The sequence below is a fragment of the Perca flavescens genome, chromosome 1 (assembly GCF_004354835.1).
Source record: "Perca flavescens isolate YP-PL-M2 chromosome 1, PFLA_1.0, whole genome shotgun sequence".
NCBI classification, from domain to species: domain Eukaryota; kingdom Metazoa; phylum Chordata; class Actinopteri; order Perciformes; family Percidae; genus Perca; species Perca flavescens.
The window spans coordinates 38,581,516-38,605,359 of NC_041331.1; the positions used below are offsets into that span (position 1 = coordinate 38,581,516).

Genomic DNA, 23,844 nt, shown 5'->3' on the forward strand with positions numbered 1-23,844 from the left:
GAATTTGTCAGCTGTGTGGGCGGAATTAGCAACGGCTTTTAGCTGCACGGCTTCCGGGAAGGCTGCTCTTGTGTATCCTCGCTCATAGCTCCTCGGAGATCCCTCCTCGCTCCTCGCTCCTTGCTCCTCGGGCAGGAATAAGAGCATCGAGACGGCCTTCAAGACGGAGGGCTAGAACAACTTCCGGTTCAACCGAGGAGCAAGGAGCAGTGCTGCTCCTGAGTTTTTCCTTAACAACCTTTTCACAAAACATTTGATTCTTTGTTAATATAGAAATTATTTAAAATTGACACTGTAAAAAAAGGTCAATGGCTGTGACGAATAAGAGAGCTGAGCCGGAAGGCAAAGCTCTCAGTCGACTGGTCAGTTTTCGTTCCTTCCCCTTAACTATGATCATGAAGGCCGGGGTCAAGACCAAAAGAACGAGATCCCGGCTACAAGTGACCGAAGTGGGTTTTCTCAGTATAGTGGCTGGCCTCTCCCTTAGAGATAGGGTGCGAACAGGTTTTTTCCTGCATAGAGGAATTTTTTGGCGTCCCCCAAAGAGGTTTTAGCCAGCACCAAAGGAAAATCACCAGTGCCAAAATTGTAAGAATTGAGAGAAAAAAATAGCAATTCAGATCCTCTCTGTGTGTGTTTAATAGCAGTTTACCAAACAACCGCTCAAGCAGAACCGTTTAAGCAGAACATAAACTTAAAAAGGACAGCTTATCTCAGTTTTACCGTCCAGAGTCTGACCATACCGGACTCTCCCGATGATTTTAACGCTATTTAAATATTTAAATTATTTTTTTTAAGCAGTTTTGTTAATTTGGGTTTCATTTACTCAAGCATAATAGGCATTTTTGTTTATCAAACTGTCAGAAATATCAGGCAAATGCATAGATTTCTGTCAAATAAAGTAACACAGACTTATTGCTTTTACTGTACGCGAACAGATCATGCTTACTGTTGTGCGTAGTCACCCCCCAAAGGCAGATTCTGAGTCAAGAAAAACCCTGGAGAAGCTCAGTTATCTGTGAGGAACTCAGTAGAGCCGCTGCTCCTTCGCGTCGAAAGGAGCCAGTTGAGGTGGTTCGGGCATCTGGTAAGGATGCCCCCTGGGCGCCTCCCTAGGGAGGTGTTCCAGGCAGGTCCAGCTGGGAGGAGGCCTCGGGGAAGACCCAGGACTAGGTGGAGGGATTATATCTCCAACCTGGCCTGGGAACGCCTCGGGATCCCCCAGTCGGAGCTGGTTAATGTGGCTCGGGAAAGGGAAGTTTGGGGTTCCCTGCTGGAGATGCTCCCCCCGCGACCCGACACCGGATAAGCGGACGAAGATGCATGGAGATGGATGGATACTCAAATACCACAGTTGAAAATAAGACAACACAAAAACACACCTTAGAGATTTCTGCAGTTTGAAAAATGTGTTGGCTGAAGCTACAGCTTGTTACCCTTTTTGAAATACACATCCAAAATTACAATAAGTATTAAAAACAGCTTTATAGTATGCCGGTGTAGATATCAAACATTCAACCGCTGTCTGTCCTCCTTCAGCTGAGAATCTGAGAGTTTCAGAGAGACTGAAATCCATCCAGTCGGCATTCTCCTCTTCCACTGTTTCCTCTGCGCTTGACAGTGTTTTGGATGATTTGAGCGTGTCAGTGAAAACACTGAGGGAGAAGATGGACTTCCTTTGACTTCTAGTGGCAGAAGTGCTCTAAAATCAGATTGCCAAATGCTAATATGGCAGCCTGAGCTACAGGCCGGTCAGCAAGCCAAGTTTTGCTTTTATTTTTTTGACAAAATGAATTCAGTCCCTGAATTCTAAGCCCCTTTCAATCGGAGAAGAAGAGTTTCCCCAGTGAGATATTTTTCAGGCCTTGTAGGTCATTATTCCAGTATGGTTTAACCAAATGGATTTTATTACATTTATGCAGGTCATTATCTAATCATTAATCCAGCTGCCCTTGTAAATGGTTGGTGACAACAAACAGGGAGGCTTTTTGGAGGGAATCGTTGAAATAAATGAGGTGGAAAAGCTATCATAAAATTGCATTAATCAATATTCTTTTTGTAATAGTGGAACAAATAATTTAATAGCTTTTTGGCTTCTTGAATCTCATTGTTTGGGTTTTTATGGCTCACAATTTGACTGAGTTTACTGTTAGAGTCTAACACAGTAAGTGAAATGTATTTCTATAGAGATTTTTTCACAGATAAAAAAGCAAGTTCTTTACATACAACGAACAATACATATTAAAACACAGTGCACAATTTAAATCACAAAGTTATAGATAAAATAAATAAATAAAGTGCAGAAAGGTCAACCAAGATGTACCGCTTCAAGATGTAAAGAAAAAAATAAAAAACAGGAGAATTAACCTTTAAGAATTAAACGTGCAAGTTTGGAGGAAAGTCAGAGGTATGGAACCATTTTAAACAAGTCGCGGGCAGTGACAACATATGTGTTAGCTTTGTCAAGTGCATTAAGTGCGCAGCTCGCCTATGACAAAAAACAAACAAAAAAAACGATGAACAGACACATGAAGCAGGCTCGCAGTGGCAGAAAAGATGATAGTCAGCCTTCAGTGTCCTCTTTTGTTACTTCTCCAAGCATACGCCTTCTAAACAGATTTCTGCAGTTCAAACCACTCGGAATTGTAGTTGAGAACGTCAGTTGTAACGGCCCACGTATTAAAAAATTGTCGGGTTTAAATCGAGCTCGGGCTCATAACTAGAGTTAATGCGTCGGGCCGGGCCGGCCTCGGACACAACGTGCACAGGCTCGGGTAGGGTCCTGCTTGATTTTTCTGGGCCCGATCTAAGCTCTAAAAAGCTCTAATACGCTGATTGTAAAGCTCTCAGGTTAAACAGAGCTGTATCAGTGCAGTCCATTTATTATATGTTCACATGTATTACATCATGCAGATGATGCTTGTGTTTCCTGTGTGTCCTTAAACATCTCAGTATCTGCCTTCTGTACTCTCCCCTGGTTCCCGGTGTACTGACGAATCCTTTTGTTTCCGTCTCCACAGACACATCGCGGGTTTCCTTCGAGGCGGCCGAGCGACCAAACTACTTTCTGCACGCGAGCCTGAGCGGCCAGGTGAGGCTGGCAAAGTGGGAGGAGAGCGAGGCATTCTGGGACAGAGCCACCTTCGTCCTCCACAGGAACACCTGGATCCCCGGCTACGACTCGCTGGAGTCCCACGCAAAGCCCGGCTTCTTCCTGCACGTCACGCTGGCTCGCCTCCAACTGCTCAAGTACAGACACATCGACAGCTTCCGCAAGGCCACGCTGTTCAGACTGACGGGTCAGCAACACATCACACACAGCGCTCACTGAAAGTCGCGGTTACTAAGGCCTAGTCCACACGGACACGGGTATTTTTATAACCGGAGTTTTTTCTCCTCCGTTTAAAAAAAACCCCGTCCACACATGCTCGGTTTAAAATAAATCTCTGTCCACATGAAAACGCAAAAACACGCCCAAATAACCCAAATCGTAAAGTCACCTTGGCCAATCAGAAGCCTAGAAAAAAGTTACATCCTACTCATCCGTCATTGCAAAGAATCGTCAACAAACATCAACAAAGCAGTTAGTGGCGCACAATATGACGTCAAACACAACGGATAACGGCGCGCACTCTGACGTCGCAAGGCAAAAAACCCGGTTATACTGTCCACACGACAACACTGTAACCGGCGGTTCTGAAAATGCTCACCCTGGCCGGAGTTTTCAAATATGTTCGGTTACAGTGGCCTGAAACTGCGTTTTTGTGTGGACGGAAGGCCGAACCGCGTAAAAAAAGTTGCGGTTATAAAAATACCCGTGTTCGTGTGGACATGGCCTAAGGCTGAAAACTGAAAACACCACATCATATCAGCAAATGATTGTGCTGCCTCCAGGAACTAAAATATACAGGGAAATATAAATGTATATCGGAAAGAAAAACAGAGGCTCTAACCAGATTATTTGGATTTCAGAGTTCCCCCTACATTTCTCAAATTAGCTTTCTGGGGCGCTCATTGCAATAAGTTATTATTATAATTTACAGAAGTCATAACCAGGTGCGATTGCAGGATTTTTCAAGTGTGGTGGCACAGGGGGGGACCAGTGATTTTATCAGAATAAAGCATAGAAAATCTGCTTAGAAATATAGGGAATATTGGATAGGATAGAACAACACAATGTCATTTAGATAAAACTCAACAAATTGTGTATCCAAATACAATACACATTTTCTATGGGCTCTTAAGGCAAAAATATCATATTTCAAAGGGGGCTGGTGCCACCCCGGGCCCCCCTCTAGACCCGCCCATGGTCATAACTATGAGAACACATATCCAGTGTTTTAATGTCGATGTGCTTCCTTATTAACTGTTTGTTGGTAAAATTGGATTTTGACCTGACAAGAGTTGGAGACACGGACAGTAAAAAAGGCATGTTGTCCCGATGCCCAGGTTGTAGTTATTTTTTTAAAGCCTCAGTGAGGATTCAAGAAGCTTTGCTCAGGGTTCAGCTGGCAGTCAGGGGTCAAAGCAGCCAGGCTAATCACTCATGCTAAAAATACAGCAGCATTTGTGTTAGTTAATGGAAAAAGCCTGGAAGCCAATAGCAGATTGGATTTCCTGCTGACGGCAGTGAATGCAGAAGAAGTCCAGCATTCAGACGGACACTAATGGCTTTCTAACTTCATCACATTACTGCTCTGTGAAAACATTTAAGGGTCCCTTTAAGCAGTCTAGATTAGTAACCGGATACACTTTTCCTATATAGGTTTTCCTGCATATTGAGGTAACATCAGAATGATTTTAATTTGTCTAAGTACTGTATGAGCAGTTTAAAAAAAGACACTTTTTTTTTTAACACTTTTGACCCTGCTGCAAACACCAGTGGTTTCATTTCTACACACTTGTGTATTGTTTGAACTTTATTTCAAATTTCAATCAAGTTCACAAGTTTCCAAAAATGCCAAATGTGTATAAAATGATACACAACCTTTCCATTTGATGAAATGGTGCAACTATTAAAACATGAAAGTGATCATGATATAACTTTGAGTGCTTAAACGAGAAGATGTGGTATCATAATGTTTAAAGAAAATGTCTTTTCTCTGCTAACTTTAAAGCTACTGCAAATGTGGACGTTCAGGGTTCAATAGGTTAGTACTGTTTCTTTAAAGGTCCCATGACATGGTGCTCTTTGCTTGCTTTTATATGGGCTTTAGTGGTCCCCTAATACTGTATCTGAAGTCTATTTTATATAGACCTTAGTGGTCCCCTAATACTGTATCTGAAGTCTCTTTTATATAGACCTTAGTGGTCCCCTAATACTGTATCTGAAGTCTCTTTTATATAGGCCTTAGTGGTCCCCTAATACTGTATCTGAAGTCTCTTTTATATAGGCCTTAATGGTCCCCTAATACTGTATCTGAAGTCTCTTTTATATAGACCTTAGTGGTCCCCTAATACTGTATCTGAAGTCTCTTTTATATAGGCCTTAATGGTCCCCTAATACTGTATCTGAAGTCTCTTTTATATAGACCTTAGTGGTCCCCTAATACTGTATCTGAAGTCTCTTTTATATAGACCTTAGTGGTCCCCTAATACTGTATCTGAAGTCTCTTTCCCGAAATTCAGCCTTGGTGCAGAATTACAGCCACTAGAGCCAGTCCCACAATGAGCTTTCCTTAGGATGTGCCATTTCTGTGTCTGTAGCTATTGAGGAGGAGAGAGGGGGGGCAAGGTGGAGGTTGGGGGTATGGCCATGATCTCTCTCTCCCTCTCATGGGTGGGCCAAATTCTCTGGGCGGGCAAAGCAGAGAAAGGGGAGGTAACTTTGCTCCTTATGACCTCATAAGGAGCAAGATTCCAGATCGGCCCATCTGAGCGTTCATTTTCTCCAAGGCAGAGCAGGATACCCAGGGCTCGGCTTACACATATCGCCATTTCTAGCCACTGGGGGACAGTAGGAAGGCTCGGGGAACTCATATTAATGTAAAGAAAACTCATAAAGCGAAATTCTCATGCCATGGGACCTTTAAGATCACAGGGATACCAGAGCTGGACTTGTTCCTTGAAGAGTTGTAACTGTAAGTCTTGAGAGCTTGAAGTAAAGAGTCTTGTGTGTTTTTCATCAGGCCCCAGACCAGATGCCCTGCCCGGTCCACGTTGTCAGTGGCGGTACGATTCCTGCGTCATCCCCTGCTTTAAGACCTGCAGCGACCCGTCGGCTGACGCCTGCGTCACCATCCCACAGTGAGACCTTTGACCTTTTCAATTACTCTCAACACCAATCATACAGCAGTTTGTATACGTAGATCGCGCCTGTACAGACCTTTAAATAATTATCTGATGTCATCCACCTCTGATCTTATGGAGCTTCTTTTACCAAGTAGGTCTTCAAATATGTTTATTTAGCAGGAAGGAGTTTTAGGGTGAAAATGGAAATAGGAAACAAAGATTCAAACCTTTCTCTCACACGTTTGACTCTTTGCTCTAATCTAAAATAAAATCTCTGCAGGAAAAGTGAAATTCTCACTCACTGAAATAATCAATGCACCATATTTTTAGTAGTTTTTCTGTGTGATTTTCTCTTCATGTCTTCATGCCTGCACCGAAAAGATGTGGAGGTGATGTTTGAGATGATTAAGACCTGCGTTTAAATCCAGCCTAACTGGGATTCAGTCACATCCAGTGTGTTTTATAACTGGTTCGTAAACTTGACGTTTATTGTACAGTGGACGTTTTTTTTTTTCATGTCTGTGTGTTTCCTCTCTGTGCAGAGTGGAGGGCTGCCTTCCTGTCTGCCCCCAACACATGGTCCTTGATGAGGTCACCCGTCGGTGTGTCTTTGTTGAAGACTGTGAGTATACCCTGATTTCTTTCAATGGGGTTTTGCTATATATATTAAACTGTTTTCTTAGTGGAACCGGGATGCCTTAACTTCAACTTTATTTTTGTCCCCCCGAGGGTAATTGGCTTTACAGCAAGTCATACAATACATGCCATATAGTACAGAAAGAGGTGGGGGAGGTGTCCTCAATACCAGTGAACTAGAGACCAACAATTGTCACTAGTGACTGACTTTCACATTTTCCACTGTACAAAGCACAACATTAATAACATACTAAAAAAAATTAAATTATATATATCTATACCTAGCCCCCCATGAAATAAGACCCAAAGGAAGCTGTGTCTAAGCCGTCTCATAAACTGTGTCTCTGTCGAGCTCTGCGTTTCTCTAACACACTTTTTATTGTTTGGATTCAGGCATTAAGGTCCCAGTTGCCGTGCAGCCTGTGACACCGTCCACTGCCCAGCTGACCTCTGCAGCTGTCACTTCTGCAACCACCGAAAGCACTGCTGCATCCACCACGCCCCTCCAGACCTCCATCACCACCACCACGGCATCCTCAGCCCCTCCACACACTGGCCCCACTGCTAAAACCACCACCACTACTCCCGCCGTGAGCACACAGGCGTCCTCATTTGAGGCGCCACCCGCCCCTGACCAGCCGACCCCCCCAGTCACTGTCTCTCCTTCCGCAGCGGCTGAACTTTCCAGAACAGCAGGACCCCCATCTCCTCCAACAGAGCCCCCCGCTGTCAGGCCAGAGGTGGAGGAGCCGCTGTCCACCGTCAGCGTGACTGAAGCCTCGTCCACCACCACCGTAGCAGGTACAACGGCATGGACGACCAGAGCGGTGAGCTCCACCACCGGCCCTTTCGGGCCGAGCAGCGCTCCCTTCGCCGCCACGTCTCTGTTCTGGCTCACCTCCTCCACCGAGCCCACCCACTTCCCGCAGCCGCTCTTCACCACCACTGCCACCACCTTGCAGCCATCTCCAACTGCAGCACCGACCACAAGCTCTGCTGTCGAAGGGCCAACCACCGTAACCACCCCTGCTCCCGTTGTCGCGCAAACAACCAAAGAGACCACCGAGGCTACAACACATTTGGCAGCAGTCACTCCGATTGTAACCGCTTCCAGTCCAAGTCTTGCTCCAATCTCCGAGACGTCTACGGTTACAGATAGGACTACCGTAACCAGCACAGCTACCACCGCATACACAGAACCCAGCACAACGCCTGTAACAGTGGAGCGACGTCCCCAAACGACAACTACAACCATCCCTCCCGGTTTACCAAGCACAGCCTCCACAACCTCTCCGCCTCTCCCGACCTCAGTGCCTGTGGAAACAGGAGCCGTGTCTTTGCCTATAGTCACTTCAGCTAAAACCACAGAATCAGTCACACCAGTCGCACCTTTCATCACCAGTAAAACAACAAAGTACATAAGTCCAGAGACAACATCGCCGCCGGCTCCAACTGAGGTGATTCTGCACACCACTCCCGCTGAACTGAAGACTCCTACAACAACCGTTCCTGAGTTACCAACGTCAACCCCGATCCATGTTGCACCTACTACACCCGCACCATCTGCTCCTACCTCAGCTGGACTGGAGTGGAAAACAACAACAAAGAAAGTGACCACACTTGAATCCAGTGCGTCTGAAATGCCTGTAGCAACCACAACAACGGCTGCACCTCCGTCTCCGAAGATTACAGACACCACGACTTCTCCTTTGTCCAAATCCACACCCTATGCCGAGAGAACCTCCTGGTCTTCCCCCGGCCCAACGGCGGAGAAAACCACTCGGACCACAACTTCAGGACCTCCGGAGGTTCCAGGAATGTCCACCATGTACACAGGTCCTCCTGTCACAACGAAAGCAACTGTGACGCCAGTATCTCCTACAGAAACCACCGCTGTGCCACGTTCACCGAAAACAGACAGCGCCACCCATCCTGCGTCTACCGTGCGTACCTCAGAGCCGTGGCAATGGGAGACCTCCTCCGCTCCGGTCCACAGCTCCACAGTGAAGACCACAGCAGGGCTCACTTCTGAAACTGCCGTCCACGATGTCACTTCTACGAAAACTACCGAAGCGCCTCGCCTTCCCGTAACGTCAAAGCCGATTGTCACCTCTGCGACGTCGGCTGCCGCCACAGCCGCCACAGCCAAAACCACAACGTCTCCTGAAATCTCAACCGCAGAAATCGTCACCACCGCAACCGGGAAACCGGCGACACCCGCACCTGGTTTTCCCGAGACACTTCTCACCACCATCCCTACGAGAGCTCCAGCGGGTGTGGTCACCACCACGCTCAGACCCGTCATCCTGCAGCCCGTCACGGAGACGACGCCTCCGGTGACTGGCAGAGCGGAGGTGTCAACGGGGGCTACGACCACGCCGCCTCCGTCTGGGTCTCCGCTGCACACAACCGCTTCCACCGCAGCTCCGAGGCCCACGGCTGTCCAGGAGAAAGTCACCACCCGGCTGGTGTCCGTCGCACGGACGACCACCGTCAGAACGACGCCCAGAGTTCCCGTCACAACAAGAGTTACCCCCAGAATCACGTCAACCGAGAGCTCAACCGCCAGGCCGGTCGCTGCGAGGGTTACCGTAGCAACAAGGCCCCCAGCAGTAATCTCCAGATCAACCACTCTCGGCACACCGGCTGTCACACCGAGCCCTGGCGTGACAACAACGTCGGGAGCGCCGCCTGCGACCGTCGCAACGTCCGCCGCGTCGTTCACCACGGCGAGCGCGACTGAACGCGTCGACACAAGCGCCGCTGTTACCGGCCGGACCGCTGTAACCGCTCCAGCACCCATTCCTACGTCGGCAGCAGTCACGGTGTCTTCAGCCGTCCCCACGACAACTGCCGGAGAGTCAACCACACCTGAAAAAACCCCGACAACCAAAGAGAGTGAAGCGTCACCATCCACATCCCAACCGGTGACGCCTCCACCCGACACACACCCGGTCTCCACGCAGACGCCTGGTGTTCCCACGACGACCTCACTCCCAGCAGCCACCTCGGTCCAAACTGAGCAGGACAGAGTCGATCGCACCAGGCCAGGTGCGACGACGCCTCGCGAGCCGCCATCGCCTTACACGCCACTGGAAACAACCAGACACACGGAGGGCACAACATCCTTGGCTGTATCATCTACAAGGATGTGCACTGTAGGTCCAGATATTATACCTTTTCATTTCAGTCACAGAATTCATAATTAGTAACAAGACAACTTCTATCATGGATTTATTTGTAATTTATATATGATTTCCATCCCTTTATTGTCAAAGCTGACCCATTTATATTTACATTTGTACCAAAAAAAAAAAAAAAAAAGTCCATAGAGGAACATTTGGAAAGCTAAATTTCAAAATAAGAGCACCGACTTCAGCTTCAAACTTGAAGTTCTTTTAGTTTCTTCTGCTCTAGCTCTAGAGCAGAGCTAGAGCTCTGTTTATTTATATTTTAGAGAAGTCCTATGTGCATTTTGCAAAACATACAGTTAACCTGTGCTAAAATATTCTAAACCTATGGTTCACTTAGTAGTTTTTTTGTAGCTTTCATCCATATTCATAGTCCAATGAATGGACACTTCGGTCTCACGTGGTCATATATTGGGAGGGCAACGTATATAATCACAATTTCGGTACTTAGGTCTTGTAATGATACCGTGAAGAAGTTTCAATCACTGAAGTAGGCCATGGTATACTGTCAAAAGCACCAGAAAGAAATTACAATTATTTTATCACAGATATGCTCCCAAGGTCTGAAATGAGATCAACATTTGACATAGAGATTAGGTACATTTTGAATTGAGTGTTAGTCTGTATGACACACTAAATATTAGTTTTCTTTCCTGCTTACGAACATCTCCGTGTTTTATTTTTTGTTGTGTGACTTCTGGGTTTTAATTTTTTTGTTTGTCCAGCCTCCGTATGCAGAGATCGTGGATGAATGCACAAAGTACATTTGCGTCAACAACCAGCTCGTCTTGTTCAACAAATCTCAGAGCTGCCAATTCACCTCCGACCGCCCGAACTGCGGCCTGCTTGGCTTTGCCATCCTGGTCAATGGAGACAAGTGCTGCCCAAAGTGGGACTGTCCATGTGAGAAAAAAACTTCCTTGAAAATGACACTATTTTCCATTTTTGAATTTATAATCTTGTGTTACTTAAAATCAAAGAAAACACACTTGCAGTTTCAGACTCCCATAGCCCATAGCTCTGCATTTTTAAATTCGACTGGACTAATTGTTGATGTTGTTTTTACATTTCTCCAGACCAGTGATGTTTTTTTAAGATGTATGGCTGCGGCTTTTTTTTTTTTTTTTCAGCTTTTCATTGTTGTCTCGCCTGTGTGTTCCAGGCCGCTGCTCGATGTTTCCGGATCTGAATGTGATCACATTTGATGGGAACAGCGTTGCCATCTACAAGGCCGCCTCATACATAGTGACCCAGCTGCCCAATGAGACTGTCAGTGTCCTGGTTCAGGAGTGTCCCGCCGACTCAGAGTCACCAGTAAGTCAACATCACACTTAGCTGGTCGAGAACAGAAGTCACTGACTTTTGATTTGTCATTCATTTTTTTTAACCGGATTTTCTTTTCAAAGTTCCTCTGGAATTTCACCAACCTGTGTTTGGTGGCGCTCAACATCACGCACAAATCCAACCAAATCATCATCAACAGGCTGCAGAGGAGGGTTAGAGGCACTCTCTTCTTATCCTGATTTTTGCTTTGTATTTTAACTGTCACATTGGCATATTAAAGCTTTTTAACTGATAAAATCTGTCTGATGCAACATGCACTCTTTCAGCTTTACGTCAACTCGCGGTACGCTAAGCCTCGATTCAAAAAATTTGGCTTTGAGATCTACGACACAGGCAACATGTACCTGATCCGCAGCCCGGCTGGTCTCAAGCTGCAGTGGTACCACAGCACCGGCATGATGGTGATCGACACTGGCAGCTCCCACAACAAGCTTCACACCATGGGCCTCTGTGGTAAGGGTAGTCGTACGCCACGCACAATTTACGTTGTAATAGTTCCTTTTAAAACACCTGTCTTGCTTGTATTCCACACAGTTTTATCTTAAAGGAATACGCCACCGTTTGTTGAAATAGGGCTTATCACGGTCTACCCTGGCTGTAGATAGGCGGGCCAACGCATTTTTCGTCTCAGTGCAAGTAATTAGGTTGTTTTTTTGTCTTTTGTTGGCTCACTTTTACTCACAACATGCTAACTGGCAACATAGGATTCCATTCACTACGCTAAGCTAACTAGCGGCCGCGCTGCCGGTGTTGCACCGGACTAAAACTATGCATGCGCAAAAAATGCGTTGGCCCACCTATCTACAGCTAGGGGAGACTGTGATAAGCCCTATTTCAACAAACGGTGGCGTATCCCTTTAATAGATCACACAGAAACAAGTCACAAAAAATTTGAGATGTTGCGAAACCAATACCAGTATCGGAAAAGCCTCCAATTCTGCCTAAAATGCTGGTATCGTTCTATCTATGTACCAATGTGATACCACGGAATTTAGCCCCGAAGAAAATCTACGTTAAAGTAGTTTATTTATGTTCTTTTTCCGTTATGACTCACTATCAAACTGGATAATGAAAGAAAGTTCTACGGCGTTCATTGTTTGTGTTTGTTCAGGTTTCACAAAAGGTTTAACCTAAAGCCAGACCGACAACAATGATGGAAATCATATCACATCCATACAGGGATGGTAGTATACAGTTGTTAAAAATCTGTATCGGGAAGCAAAAAGAATTGTTGTAAATTATAATTTTGTCCTTTATATGAAAGATAAATGTCACCTCTTTGGGATGGAGAAAAAGTGTAATTTTATTTACAAATCATCATTTGTTAAGATGAGCAAGAACTGGAATATGGACAGGGAGCACCAATGTCGTGCTCATACAATACGTGTTGCACCATGTGACCAGGTGACGTGTGATGTGAGCAGGATCCATTTGTCACATTGAGGGATTCATACAGTATATCATGGCTGTAGTAAATGTAGTGTTTTTGTGAACCGCCTCTCACCACCCACCTCAGGTTTCTGTGATGGAGACCCAACAAACGACCTGACTCTGGCCGACGGCACCACGGTGGGCGCGGGCGAGGATCCGGCTATTTTCATCGACAGCTGGCAGGTTCCCAACACCACCAGCTACGTCAGCCACAGCCGCCGCCGCGAGCTCAACTGCTCCACCAGCGACTGCTCCGTGTGCCTGCTCATGCTGCAGAACCCCGCCTTCTCCCCCTGCCACGCCTTCGTACGTCAACCCATCCTCTCCTTAACCAGGAGCCAGTGTTAGCCTGGTTCTGAATTCAGTGTCTGAAACCTTTGAAAGGCTGCTATCAAAGTTTTATTTCTTGGCAGGATTAAAAAAAAAAATAACAAATGTCTAAATGAATATCAACCAGTTCCTCAAAATCGTACTTATGTATGTAATTCATCAGCACCTTTCTACCATTATTGCTCTCTCACTTCTCTTCAGTTACAAGACATGTTTGACAAATAGGTCAATGATGTGTATTAATGAGATCATGTTAAATGACTGGTATAATTAGAGGACTTATTGGTGAAGAAGAGCTAATGATGTAAACATTAATATAACTTCCAGCTTAACATACAGTATGATAACAATAAAAATCAGTAGCTTTTAAAATAATGTAATTGATTGTTTCTTTGTTTCCAGGTCCCGCCGAGCACCTTCTGTGAGGTTTGGGTACGAGATGCAGAGTACGTCAACAACCAGTGTGTGGCGCTGGCTGCCTACGCGGCTTCTTGCCACAAATTCAACACCTGCATTGAGTGGAGGAGTCCAGATTACTGCCGTAAGATTGCTGTCTGCCGTTAAAACATTAATCAGCACTCAGACCTGCTCTTTGAGCAGCAGGGATACTCTTCTGTGTACAGAGCTTTAAAATACTGCAGCTCTGCCAGGAATCACTGCAGTTACAAGATCTGGTTAAATATCTTTTACCCACCTGTTAGTTTTCCTGCATCTATTGGGACAGACTTTGTACATGGTATCACTGTAATTAGTATACATGGAGTTCCTTGAAACTGAGCAGAAGTTGAATCAGCCAGAATAACGGACGAAACTGATCGCCTGTCACCCACACAGGCAATCGGTTTCGTCAGTTATGCAGGGTCTTTAAGGCAAAGTGTAGTTCTTGAAAACAAAACGTGATGGTGTGCGTTGGTGAGTCCATTTTCTAGATTCCGCTCAGCACAATTCAGAACTATTCATTCCACCATTATCTTTTAAAGTAAAGTTTAAAGTAAAGTAGTCTCACATTACCAGACGTCTGGCTACACCACAGATACATTCTATGATAGGAGAAAAAGACGCTCTGGGTTGTTTGCATTTCTTTTAGAGATGTTCCGATACCGATACCAGTATCGGTATCGGCTCCGATACTGCCTAAAACGCTGGTATCGGTATCGGGAAGTACTGGAGTTTATGCACCGATCCAATACCACGTAATAAAGCCCTAAAGAAAATCTAGATTAAAGTAGTTTATTTATGTTCTTTTTCCGTTATAACTGACTGTCAAACTGGAGAATAAAAGAAAGTTCTGGGGCATTCATTGTTTGTGTTTGTTCATGTTTCACAAAGAGTTTAACCTGAGTCAGACCGACAACAAAGATAGAAATCATATCCCATCCATACAGGGATAGTAGTATACAGCTGTTAAAACATAATGAAATATATGACACTCTGGTATCGGATCGGTACTCGGTATGGGCCCATAGGCAAGTTCAGGTATCGGAATCGGTATCGGGAAGCAAAAAAGTGGTGTCGGGCCATATCTAAGTTCTTTAAACCAATCATAATCGTCTTGGGCGGCGCTAAGCTCCAGACGAATTGACGGTGGCTCTGAAAATAGTGGGAAGGAACGGAAGGAAGTTTTGGTGGAACATTTGCACCCCGCAAAAGAAAACGCCACCTACGTACAATATGAAATGAAGTTAACAGTTCACACGATACAGTAACGTGAGCTATTTAAATTAGCTTGGATACATGGTTTAACGTAATATGCTCTTACCAGTGTATCGCCGTGTGTACGTTGTCCACCGCAATCCCACCAATCGGTCCCAAAAAGTCCCAGTTAGAGATTAAATGCCGTAAACATATTCTTTGTAGATCTTCAATTATTCACCGAAAGAACCAAGCAGGCCTGCCTTGTTGCAAGATCCAAATTTTCCTTTCACTAAATAGACTAAAGGTAAAGTGACGTGTTTGTGTGTCTCCCTGCAGCCTTTGTGTGTCCCGACAGTCTGCGGTATCAGGCCTGTCTGCCGGCCTGCACGTCTCAGTCATGCCCCAACAACGACTTTGACTCGGACCCGGACCAGTGTTCAGGCCTGACCGAGGGCTGCGTGTGCCCCGAGGGAACGCTCCTCCACCGACCGTACTCCGCCCTCTGCATCTCACCTGAGAAGTGTGGTAAGACGACCGTTTACCTGTCCGCACGAAAGAGCAGGAGGTCTCGAACTGGAGACAACAACATTAGATCTTGACGGCATTAGATTGTTAGAAGACCTAAAAAATACATCTCCAAATTATCTGTCTTTAATCTTTTTGAATGATGCTTTCAATTTTTTTTTCTAACACAAAAGTGCAAAGTTGTTGATTAGTAGATTCTTGAAACTACAAAACCCTAAACTTGCAGAATCACAAACGTATTGACACAATTATGAAATAACTGTTGATAATGTTCTAGATAATCACTGCTTAAAGTCTAGAAACATGGCTGTGTGTGTGTGTGTGTGTGTGTGTGTGTGTGTGTGTGTGTGTGTGTGTGTCTGCAGCCTGCACTGACAGCTCCGGCGTTCCTCGTGCACACGGCGACGTGTGGAAAGCCTCGAAGGACGCCTGCTGCATGTACCGCTGCGACAACGACACCATCGTTCCCGTGGAGTACAACTGCTCCAGCATGGCGGCGCCGGCGTGCCATCGAGCAGGGGAGGTGATCATCAGCCTGGCCGACGACACCAGCTGCTGCCCGCAGAAAGTCTGCGGTGAGCCCGCGGGGGGTTCCTGAGCCTGCTACGCGCTCTTTAAGTTTAAAATGTACCAGAAAACAGCATCAAGTCTGAGGCTCATTACAGGTTTTACTCTTTGTTTGGTTGTGTGTAGTGTGTAACCAGAGCCTGTGTGACCTGCTCCCTCCTGAGTGTAAATACGGGGAGAAGCTGGTGTCGTACTACAGACAGGACTCCTGCTGTCCGGACTTTGTGTGCGGTGAGTTTCCTTCTCTGATCAATAAACTCTGATCAGTAGAGTTATGGCTTCTCTTTATTGTACAGGGGATGCACTGTTACCAACCAACTGTGATACCAACACAGATGTTTTGTGTCTTTTTTCCACCAGTTGGAGCTTACCTACTGTCACAGTGACTAGTGCCTTATCTTGAATACACAGCTTCAGTAGTAACTGTACCGAAAGCAAAAATGTGTCTACCAGCACCTCTAAAGCTCACTAAATAACACATCTAGAGCCCTATTTTAACGATTAACCACTTTAGCTAGTTTAACGGCGGAAAAAAGGGTCCGTGCTCCAAGGCGCATGGTTCAAAAGGGTTGTACTTAGTGTCTTCTTTAAGTCGTAGGTGTGTTTTTGTTGGTCAATGGCGCGATCACTTTCCGCTGCCTCAAGATACTAATACGCCAAGAATGCACTTGAACACACCTCCCTGTAAGACCAGCATGCCCATGGGCGCACAGATGGGCGGAGGTGCATTTGCGGTCTTAAACTGGTGTAAAAATGAAACATTTTGGTTTTACGGGAGGTTATGTGCTTTACTATTTGTTCGCAGGAAGCAGTGACTTCCTGAAGTCTCAGCTGGTTGCCTCACGGTGACAGCAAGACTCCAGGAAGTCACTGGGCTCTTCTCCTCCCTCTATTGTGTTCCTCCTCATCTCCTCTGTCCTCCGTCCTCCTGCCTGTGACCACGAAATCAATCCTATCTTAAAGGATCTCTCAATTCCTAAAATTCATCTCAAGGAGAGAGAAGGCTTACTAGAGGAGCTATAAGCGAGCATGCACAGGTGTATCCTTTGCGGAAGACTTTTTCGACATGAGTGTGACGTATAAAAGAGGTGTGACACACAACTGGGATATGCAAACCAACAGCTGTTTCACACGTCATTTCCTTGATGTGGCTTTAAAATGACAGCTCCCAAGCAAGGATGTCTCATTTTGATAAAAATGCCTGTTGCCTCGACTTCTCTTTCCCCTCGTCTCGTGTCTCTTCCTCACCTCCTCCACTCGCATCTCAGGCGCGAGGGACTAAAACGAGAGCGGAGGAAGTGAAGAAAAGAACCAAGAACTGAATAATGAGAAGAGGGGACTGTGTCGGGCCAAGCAATAGTTTGGCACATTACTCCCTGTAAAAAACCACAACTGTTTTTTACACTTTGTTCTAATGTACCATATATAACATGTTAGTGAACTTTAAAGGCCTTTTTTTTAACCTTCGGATGGAGACAGGCTAGCTGTTTCCCCCCGTTTCAATTCTTTATGCTAAGCTAAGCGTCTCTTGCTTCATATTCAACGTACAGATATGACAAAGCTATATTTTCTCGTTTAACGCTCGACAAAAAAATCAAATAAGCATATTTCCTAAGACGTGGAGCTATTCCTCTAATGTTTCTGTGTTTACAGAGTGTGATCCTGAACTCTGTGAGTCGGACGTTCCCACCTGCAGAGACGACCAGACTGCGATCGCCACCAGAGCCGACGGCAGCTGCTGCCTTGCTCACATCTGCGGTCAGTTCCAAACTCAACTTAACTCCATCTTCTGTGTCACATTCAGCTGTCAGCGAATCAGCAGCAGGTGTACTCAAAGCCGTCAGTATCTTCATGTGTGAAGTGTGTGTTTTCTGCAGTGTGTTCTTCCTGTCTGGAGACGCCCCCTCTCTGCCAGGGCGGCGAGGTGCTGACGGTGGACGCGAACGCCACGGACCGCTGCTGCCCCGCCTACCAGTGTGGTCAGAGAACTATTATTAAATATTCTTAAATTTACAGGATGGATATTTGAACATTTACACAATGGTATTTCAAAATAGACTCATAACAAAAAAACAACTTTTTTGATAAGGATCTCTTGCATTTGTTTATCAAAGAATTGGGACCATGATATTATCACCATTATCAACCTTTATTTAGTTCTCAGAGGTCAAGTCCTCATTTTTAGTGTAGCCGAGATTACACAAAAGATATACACAATAAAATTCAGAACACAACACAACTACAGAGCAAAAAGTGCAAAATACAATGACTGGAATAGAAACATGCACATGCAAGTCACTAATCCAATTTTGTAAAACCAAGGGTATGATTCAAATAAATAATAAAAGAATCACAAATAAAATCGAGGACATTTGAAATTACTAAAAACAATAACCAGAAACACAAATATTTAACACCATTACTCTAAACTGCCCATATTTAGGAAGAGAATGCAATTTAAACGACTGTTAAAGCCTGACTTCTGATTTTCTTGCTCTGACTGGACCCTCGGTCGATGTACTAAACGCGACATGCTACAGTTAAAATAAAATAAACTTTTCCGTGCTCTCTGTGTACAAACTATATCATCGAGACACTGTTTCTAAATATTCCTGTTTTCTGTTTCTAAATTGAAACATACATTTGGGATTACTGCAATTTACTAAAATATGCCCATAACAATATTCTGATATGATGAGATAATAATTGATAAGTTAAAATTGACTGATATACTATGCTCTAATGCAGGGATGTCAAACTCAACTTCACTAAGGGCCACACTAAAAAAAATCACAAGGGAGAGACATGTATAGTTTATTGACAGGCTTTAATTTAATCAAAAAAGTCAAATATCTTTGACTGTTATTACATGTCTCATATAGTCTTCTAACTTTCACAGTTTGGTTGACATAAAGCCCTAAAAAGTTCCTCAGCTATCATAGAACAAAGTGGCAAAACTGTTAAAAAAAAGGGGGCAAAAAAGTGGAAAGAATTAACAAAAACAACAGAAACATAAATTGAAATGCGGGCCGGATCACAATTTACGAGGGGCCTGATTTGGCCCGCGGGCCTTAAGTTTGACACCTGTGCCCTAACGCACACAGCTGTTAACAGCTGTGAAATGACTGGTTTTGCTTTATGTGTGTGTGTGTATGTGTGTGTGTGTGTGTGTGTGTGTGTGTGCAGTGTGTGAGCCCTACAGGTGTCCTCTGCTTAGCTGTCCCGTTGGGATGTCGGTGGTGTCCGTGTCCAGTCCGGGTCGCTGCTGTCCAAACCAAACATGCGGTACGATACTCGATAAAAAACCTCCCACAACAGGAACATTTCCTAATGAATTCAGAGGTTACATTTTGGCTTTTGGGAGCCTGACATGCCACTCTGGTTCATGATGATACATCATTTTGGGGTTGTCAGTTTAAAGTCTTGAAGCCTGAACACAGTTGAAATGTGAAGATGATTCATGTTTATTTGTTTTCAGAGTGTTCCTGTGAAAAGATCGCCTCCCCAAAATGTGGCCTGGTAGGTCGTGACTTTTTAATTTTCAGTCTGTCTGTTTGGTCCTCTAATTAAAATAGTTTATATGATGTATAGAACTCACTGGATCAGTCAGTGTAATGTATATATTCTCCCGCTCTCTGGTTTTTAGTGACTTAATGTTTTAACATTAATAGAAGGCCATCATGGGCCAGCTATGAGAGGCCACTGAACACATAAAAATGCCAACAAAGCTTAAATCTTAGCTGCAGACATTTTGAAGATCCTACAAGACAATACAACTTCAAACTGACTATATGCATTATGTGTACTGTGTGTTTTAATCTCATTTCTGTGCATTTTCTGTTTAGCAGTGTCCCTGGTTCTTTGTGTTTTCTATGTACATATAGTCTGTGTACACTCTATGCGACTCTATCGGTTGTCTTTGTTTTTCTACAGGGAGAGGCCGCCCAGCTGGACCGGGCCTACATGTCCGACCCACAGAACCAGTGCGCCTGTAAAAGATACAAGTGTGGTGAGAACTGCTGGTTCAAGCTCAAGTGACTTCGATAGGCTGCGCGTCCTGCAACAGCCGCTGCACAAAGTTCTCTCAATACAACAATCATGAACTTCACGTGGACTTCATTCATATTTTCAAAAAACATGGAAACTGATTCACAATTATAATGGGATGAAGACATTTAAATAACAATGGGCTAAACAGGGGCATACATCATGTAGGGAGAGGGAGAAAAAACAAAATCAGACAAATACAATCTAAAGAGTTAAAAAGGAAAATGACAAAGCAAAAACGATTTGAATCAAATTGAATATTTCCGGTTTCCAAAAACAATAAAGTCCATCAGAAAAAGTGCAGACACCTTGTGTACACTGTGACCTCTGACCTCGGCTCTGTGTGTGTGTGTGTGTGTGTGTGTGTGTGTGTGTGTGTGTGTGTGTGTGTGTGTGTGTGTTTTCAGTCCGCGAGGCGGTGTGTGTGTTAGGTGAGCGCGGCGTGTTGCGGCCGGGTCAGGCTCTGGTGGAGCACCACGACGACGGCGTGTGTCACAGCAGGCAGTGCAGCCGCAGCCTGGACCCGGCCAGCGGCTTCTATCTGCTGCGCACCAGCAGCATCAACTGCTCCGCCCACTGCCAACCAGTAAGAACACACACACACACACACACACACACACACACACACACACACACACACACACACACACACACACACACACACTGACATGCATATATCTAATATCTGACAGCATCAAGATCAAATTCTGTTCCACAAAACTAATCTTGACCACCTGTGTTTTCAGAATCAGATCTACGTCCCCCCGAAGGACCAGACAACATGCTGCGGTGTTTGTAAAAATATTTCCTGCCTCTACCAACACGAGAACGGGACAACTGTTCTCTACAAGGTAGGAATTCAACAGCAACCCTGAATATTTAACATACATTCTTTAAACACGACGTATAATCTGCACTTTCAACCGAGCTGCTGTACCAAAGTGAGTCCTTTTAAAAGAAAAACTTCCTCTTACCGTACTAGCTTTTTTCCACAGCTTTCAATCGCATCTCACGGTCTTCATCAAGAACTCCTGACTTTAATTAGATTTATTTCTTTTTCCTTTCTAATTTCTTGTGACTTGGTTAGGAGTGTTGTTTGTGTGCTTGTTTGTTTTGAAGGATAATTTGGCAAAGACTGAACTTTTATGCTCAAGAAATCAGCTGTCAGGCTTTGTCAACAATGTGACATTAGTCGTTACATATCCAATATACAATATACCTCATTCCTATAAAATATTGAATCATTCAATCTAATTTTTGTTAAATTAGCATTAATTACCATAAGATCAATGCACCCTATACGATGGTTTTCAATAACACATGTTGGTCATGTTGTCCCAATTTAATACACATGAACCATAACAGTAAAAAGTAATCTCATGTTTGTTCATTTAATCTAAATGCTGCACTGCATGCAGTTTGTATTAACAGCAATCTTGGCTCAATAAGATTTGGACAATCCCTAAATGTGGTTATAGTCCCTGTAGGTGTAACTCAGCCGATAAGCCATCAGTAGTAGAAGCAGTTGATGTTTTTAATGCTGTTGTCGTGTTTTCAGCCGGGGAAGTCCTGGGTATCAAACTGCATGAAGTTCGACTGCGCAGACACTCTGTCCGGACCCACGCTCATCTCCTACTCCTATAGCTGCCCGCCATTCAACGAAACAGAGTGTATGAAGGTCCGTCAGCCCGCATGCACGCACACCAGAGTCACACATCTCATTAAATTAAGATAAGATTAAACTCTTTTGGCTGTTAAAATTTTCTCGCATCGTCTGCTCCAACAATCAACAGATAACATTAAAAAACAAAAACAACCGTACATCTGTATGGTCACCCAACAAACATCTGACACACCTTTCTGTAACACACTCACACACACACACACACACACACACACACACACACACACACACACACACACACACACACACACACACACACACTTCCTTGCGCTCCTTTTTGCTTGGTTGAGCAGTATTATAGAACGAGGAATAAAGGAGTGCTTGTAGTGATTTTTTTCTGCAACTTGGCACCCTAAAGCACCTCCCAGAGGGCAGAAATTCATTCTTCAAGATCAAATTAAATGACTTTTAAATCATTATTCTCTTCCGTGGTTTGATGGATACATACTATTTAGCAAATTTAAAAAGATTGAGGCTTTTTTTGGGTGAGTTTTTATGCTGAATGATACTGTTTCTGTTTCATAATGGTGTCGCTTAATTTTGTCATTGTATACACAATTTTACAAACATGTTTATAGCTAAATTAAGTCTATTATTTACTCTTTTCCTGCATTATTTACATGCAATGCTGCATGTTGTTGGACTTTTTTTTTACATACTTTATACAATCATTTGAAAATAGATTTTTTTCAGAGGGAGGAAAGAGTGTGGTTTTAACACAGCCAAAACGTAACATATTCGATATGTAATAAGGGAAACAACCAGGGACAAAGGGTGACAACAGTTCATGTGAGCACTCACAGTTATTTTACAGTGGAATAGAACTGTGGTTCTCAGCGTTCTCAGAGAATGTTAAGTTGAACAAATATGATTAATTAAAAAACAGTAACCACAAGAGTGTGCCCGATGCTTGCAAGACAATCAAGAATTCAGGTTTGCAAGATTTATTCCAACAGCAACATGTACTAGACAGAGACAAGATATCTGAAATATGACTGAGATTTTTGTTTCTTTTGTGTCCAACTGCTATTTTGCGTATGCGCTGCGTTCCGGAGGCGCCGCGACCCCTACGAGCAATCGTGGCAATTCAAAAGCGTGCGTGAAGCGGCTCTCCGCTCCGCTGAAGATACGCGCCAGGTCTATTTTCACACGAGCAGCGTGGCGTTCGGACAGCCAGGCAGCAAGAGAATCCAGTCAATTTACCAAAATACACCACCCCAATATCCTAATGTCCCCTCTACTACACCATGGACAACAGAGATTCTTGGAGTTGGAAAAACATAATACAACACCAGAGATCCCCACAAAGGAGAAGGTGTGGAGTTTAATTACAGGAGTGCTTGGAGTGGAAGGTAGATACTAGCTTAATAAACACGTGATTGTTTGAGAAAGTACTTTTAGAGACAATAAAATGTGCGAGTCGGGCAGGCAAGACGCTCCGCTCCTCCAATGTGGTATGGCGCGTGGCGGAGGACGGAACAAAACCACGGCGCAGCCGGAACGCAGCACAAACGCGGGGTAAAAACTGTGGCAGAAGATGCAAAGACAGAGGGTTTCTCTCAAGAAGGAGATTTTCTTTATTTCTATCTTAACATTTTGACTCTCGTTTGCACTCAGGTTGGTGGAACCGTCGTAAGTTACATGGACGGATGCTGCAAGACATGTGAGTATCTGATCTGAGCGTAGCAGCAGTCCTGTAGTTAGCGTAGAGCTGTAGGCTGACACTGAAGAGCACCTTCACCTGCCGCTCAACATGTTTCCAACATGTTTGCCCTTCAGTTTGTCCGTTTCAGTCCAAAACCATCAACCACATTGTCTGAATTGGATCCTAGCAGTTGTTTTCTGTTACATTTGTCTGCTGTTTATTCAGATTAGAGAGATCTGTCAGTGTGCTTTTCAGTGAATTCAGTAACAAAAATAAAAATAAAGACAATATTGGCAATAGATAACTCCTTTCAAAGTGCCAGATGATAGAAGTAGCAGTCACTGAAAAGCATCACATGCAAGTGGGTTTGTGGTTTATGTGCTGCAGCTTACCATCATGTACCAATCCCACCAGGTACTGGATTCCCTCTGTTCCCTTTTCCCGTTAGCCCCCTGACTCCCACAGTTAACACAAACTGTGAACGAGGTACCCAAACAACAAGGCTTGTCAGTGCCATTGTTGATATTCAACAATGTACTCCCTCCAAAAAAAAAAGATCCTTAAACACACAGGAATTC

The 23,844-nt window shown here is 44.5% G+C and overlaps 1 protein-coding gene across 1 annotated transcript in view; it reads left to right on the forward strand.

Moving 5' to 3' along the window:
• Positions 1–23,844, forward strand: part of otog (otogelin) — a 71,831-nt gene that overhangs the window by 42,337 nt on the left and 5,650 nt on the right. Inside the window, exons 28-49 of the mRNA XM_028577029.1 lie at positions 3,021–3,299; positions 6,129–6,246; positions 6,774–6,853; positions 7,261–10,025; positions 10,784–10,961; positions 11,221–11,372; positions 11,465–11,554; positions 11,669–11,855; positions 12,919–13,139; positions 13,566–13,704; positions 15,135–15,323; positions 15,689–15,898; positions 16,017–16,121; positions 17,544–17,648; positions 17,768–17,869; positions 19,077–19,175; positions 19,369–19,409; positions 19,824–19,899; positions 20,345–20,523; positions 20,684–20,788; positions 21,496–21,615; positions 23,239–23,284. Of these exons, the coding sequence (XP_028432830.1) occupies positions 3,021–3,299; positions 6,129–6,246; positions 6,774–6,853; positions 7,261–10,025; positions 10,784–10,961; positions 11,221–11,372; positions 11,465–11,554; positions 11,669–11,855; positions 12,919–13,139; positions 13,566–13,704; positions 15,135–15,323; positions 15,689–15,898; positions 16,017–16,121; positions 17,544–17,648; positions 17,768–17,869; positions 19,077–19,175; positions 19,369–19,409; positions 19,824–19,899; positions 20,345–20,523; positions 20,684–20,788; positions 21,496–21,615; positions 23,239–23,284 (5,586 nt within the window). The remainder of the gene's footprint in view (positions 1–3,020; positions 3,300–6,128; positions 6,247–6,773; positions 6,854–7,260; positions 10,026–10,783; positions 10,962–11,220; positions 11,373–11,464; positions 11,555–11,668; positions 11,856–12,918; positions 13,140–13,565; positions 13,705–15,134; positions 15,324–15,688; positions 15,899–16,016; positions 16,122–17,543; positions 17,649–17,767; positions 17,870–19,076; positions 19,176–19,368; positions 19,410–19,823; positions 19,900–20,344; positions 20,524–20,683; positions 20,789–21,495; positions 21,616–23,238; positions 23,285–23,844) is intronic.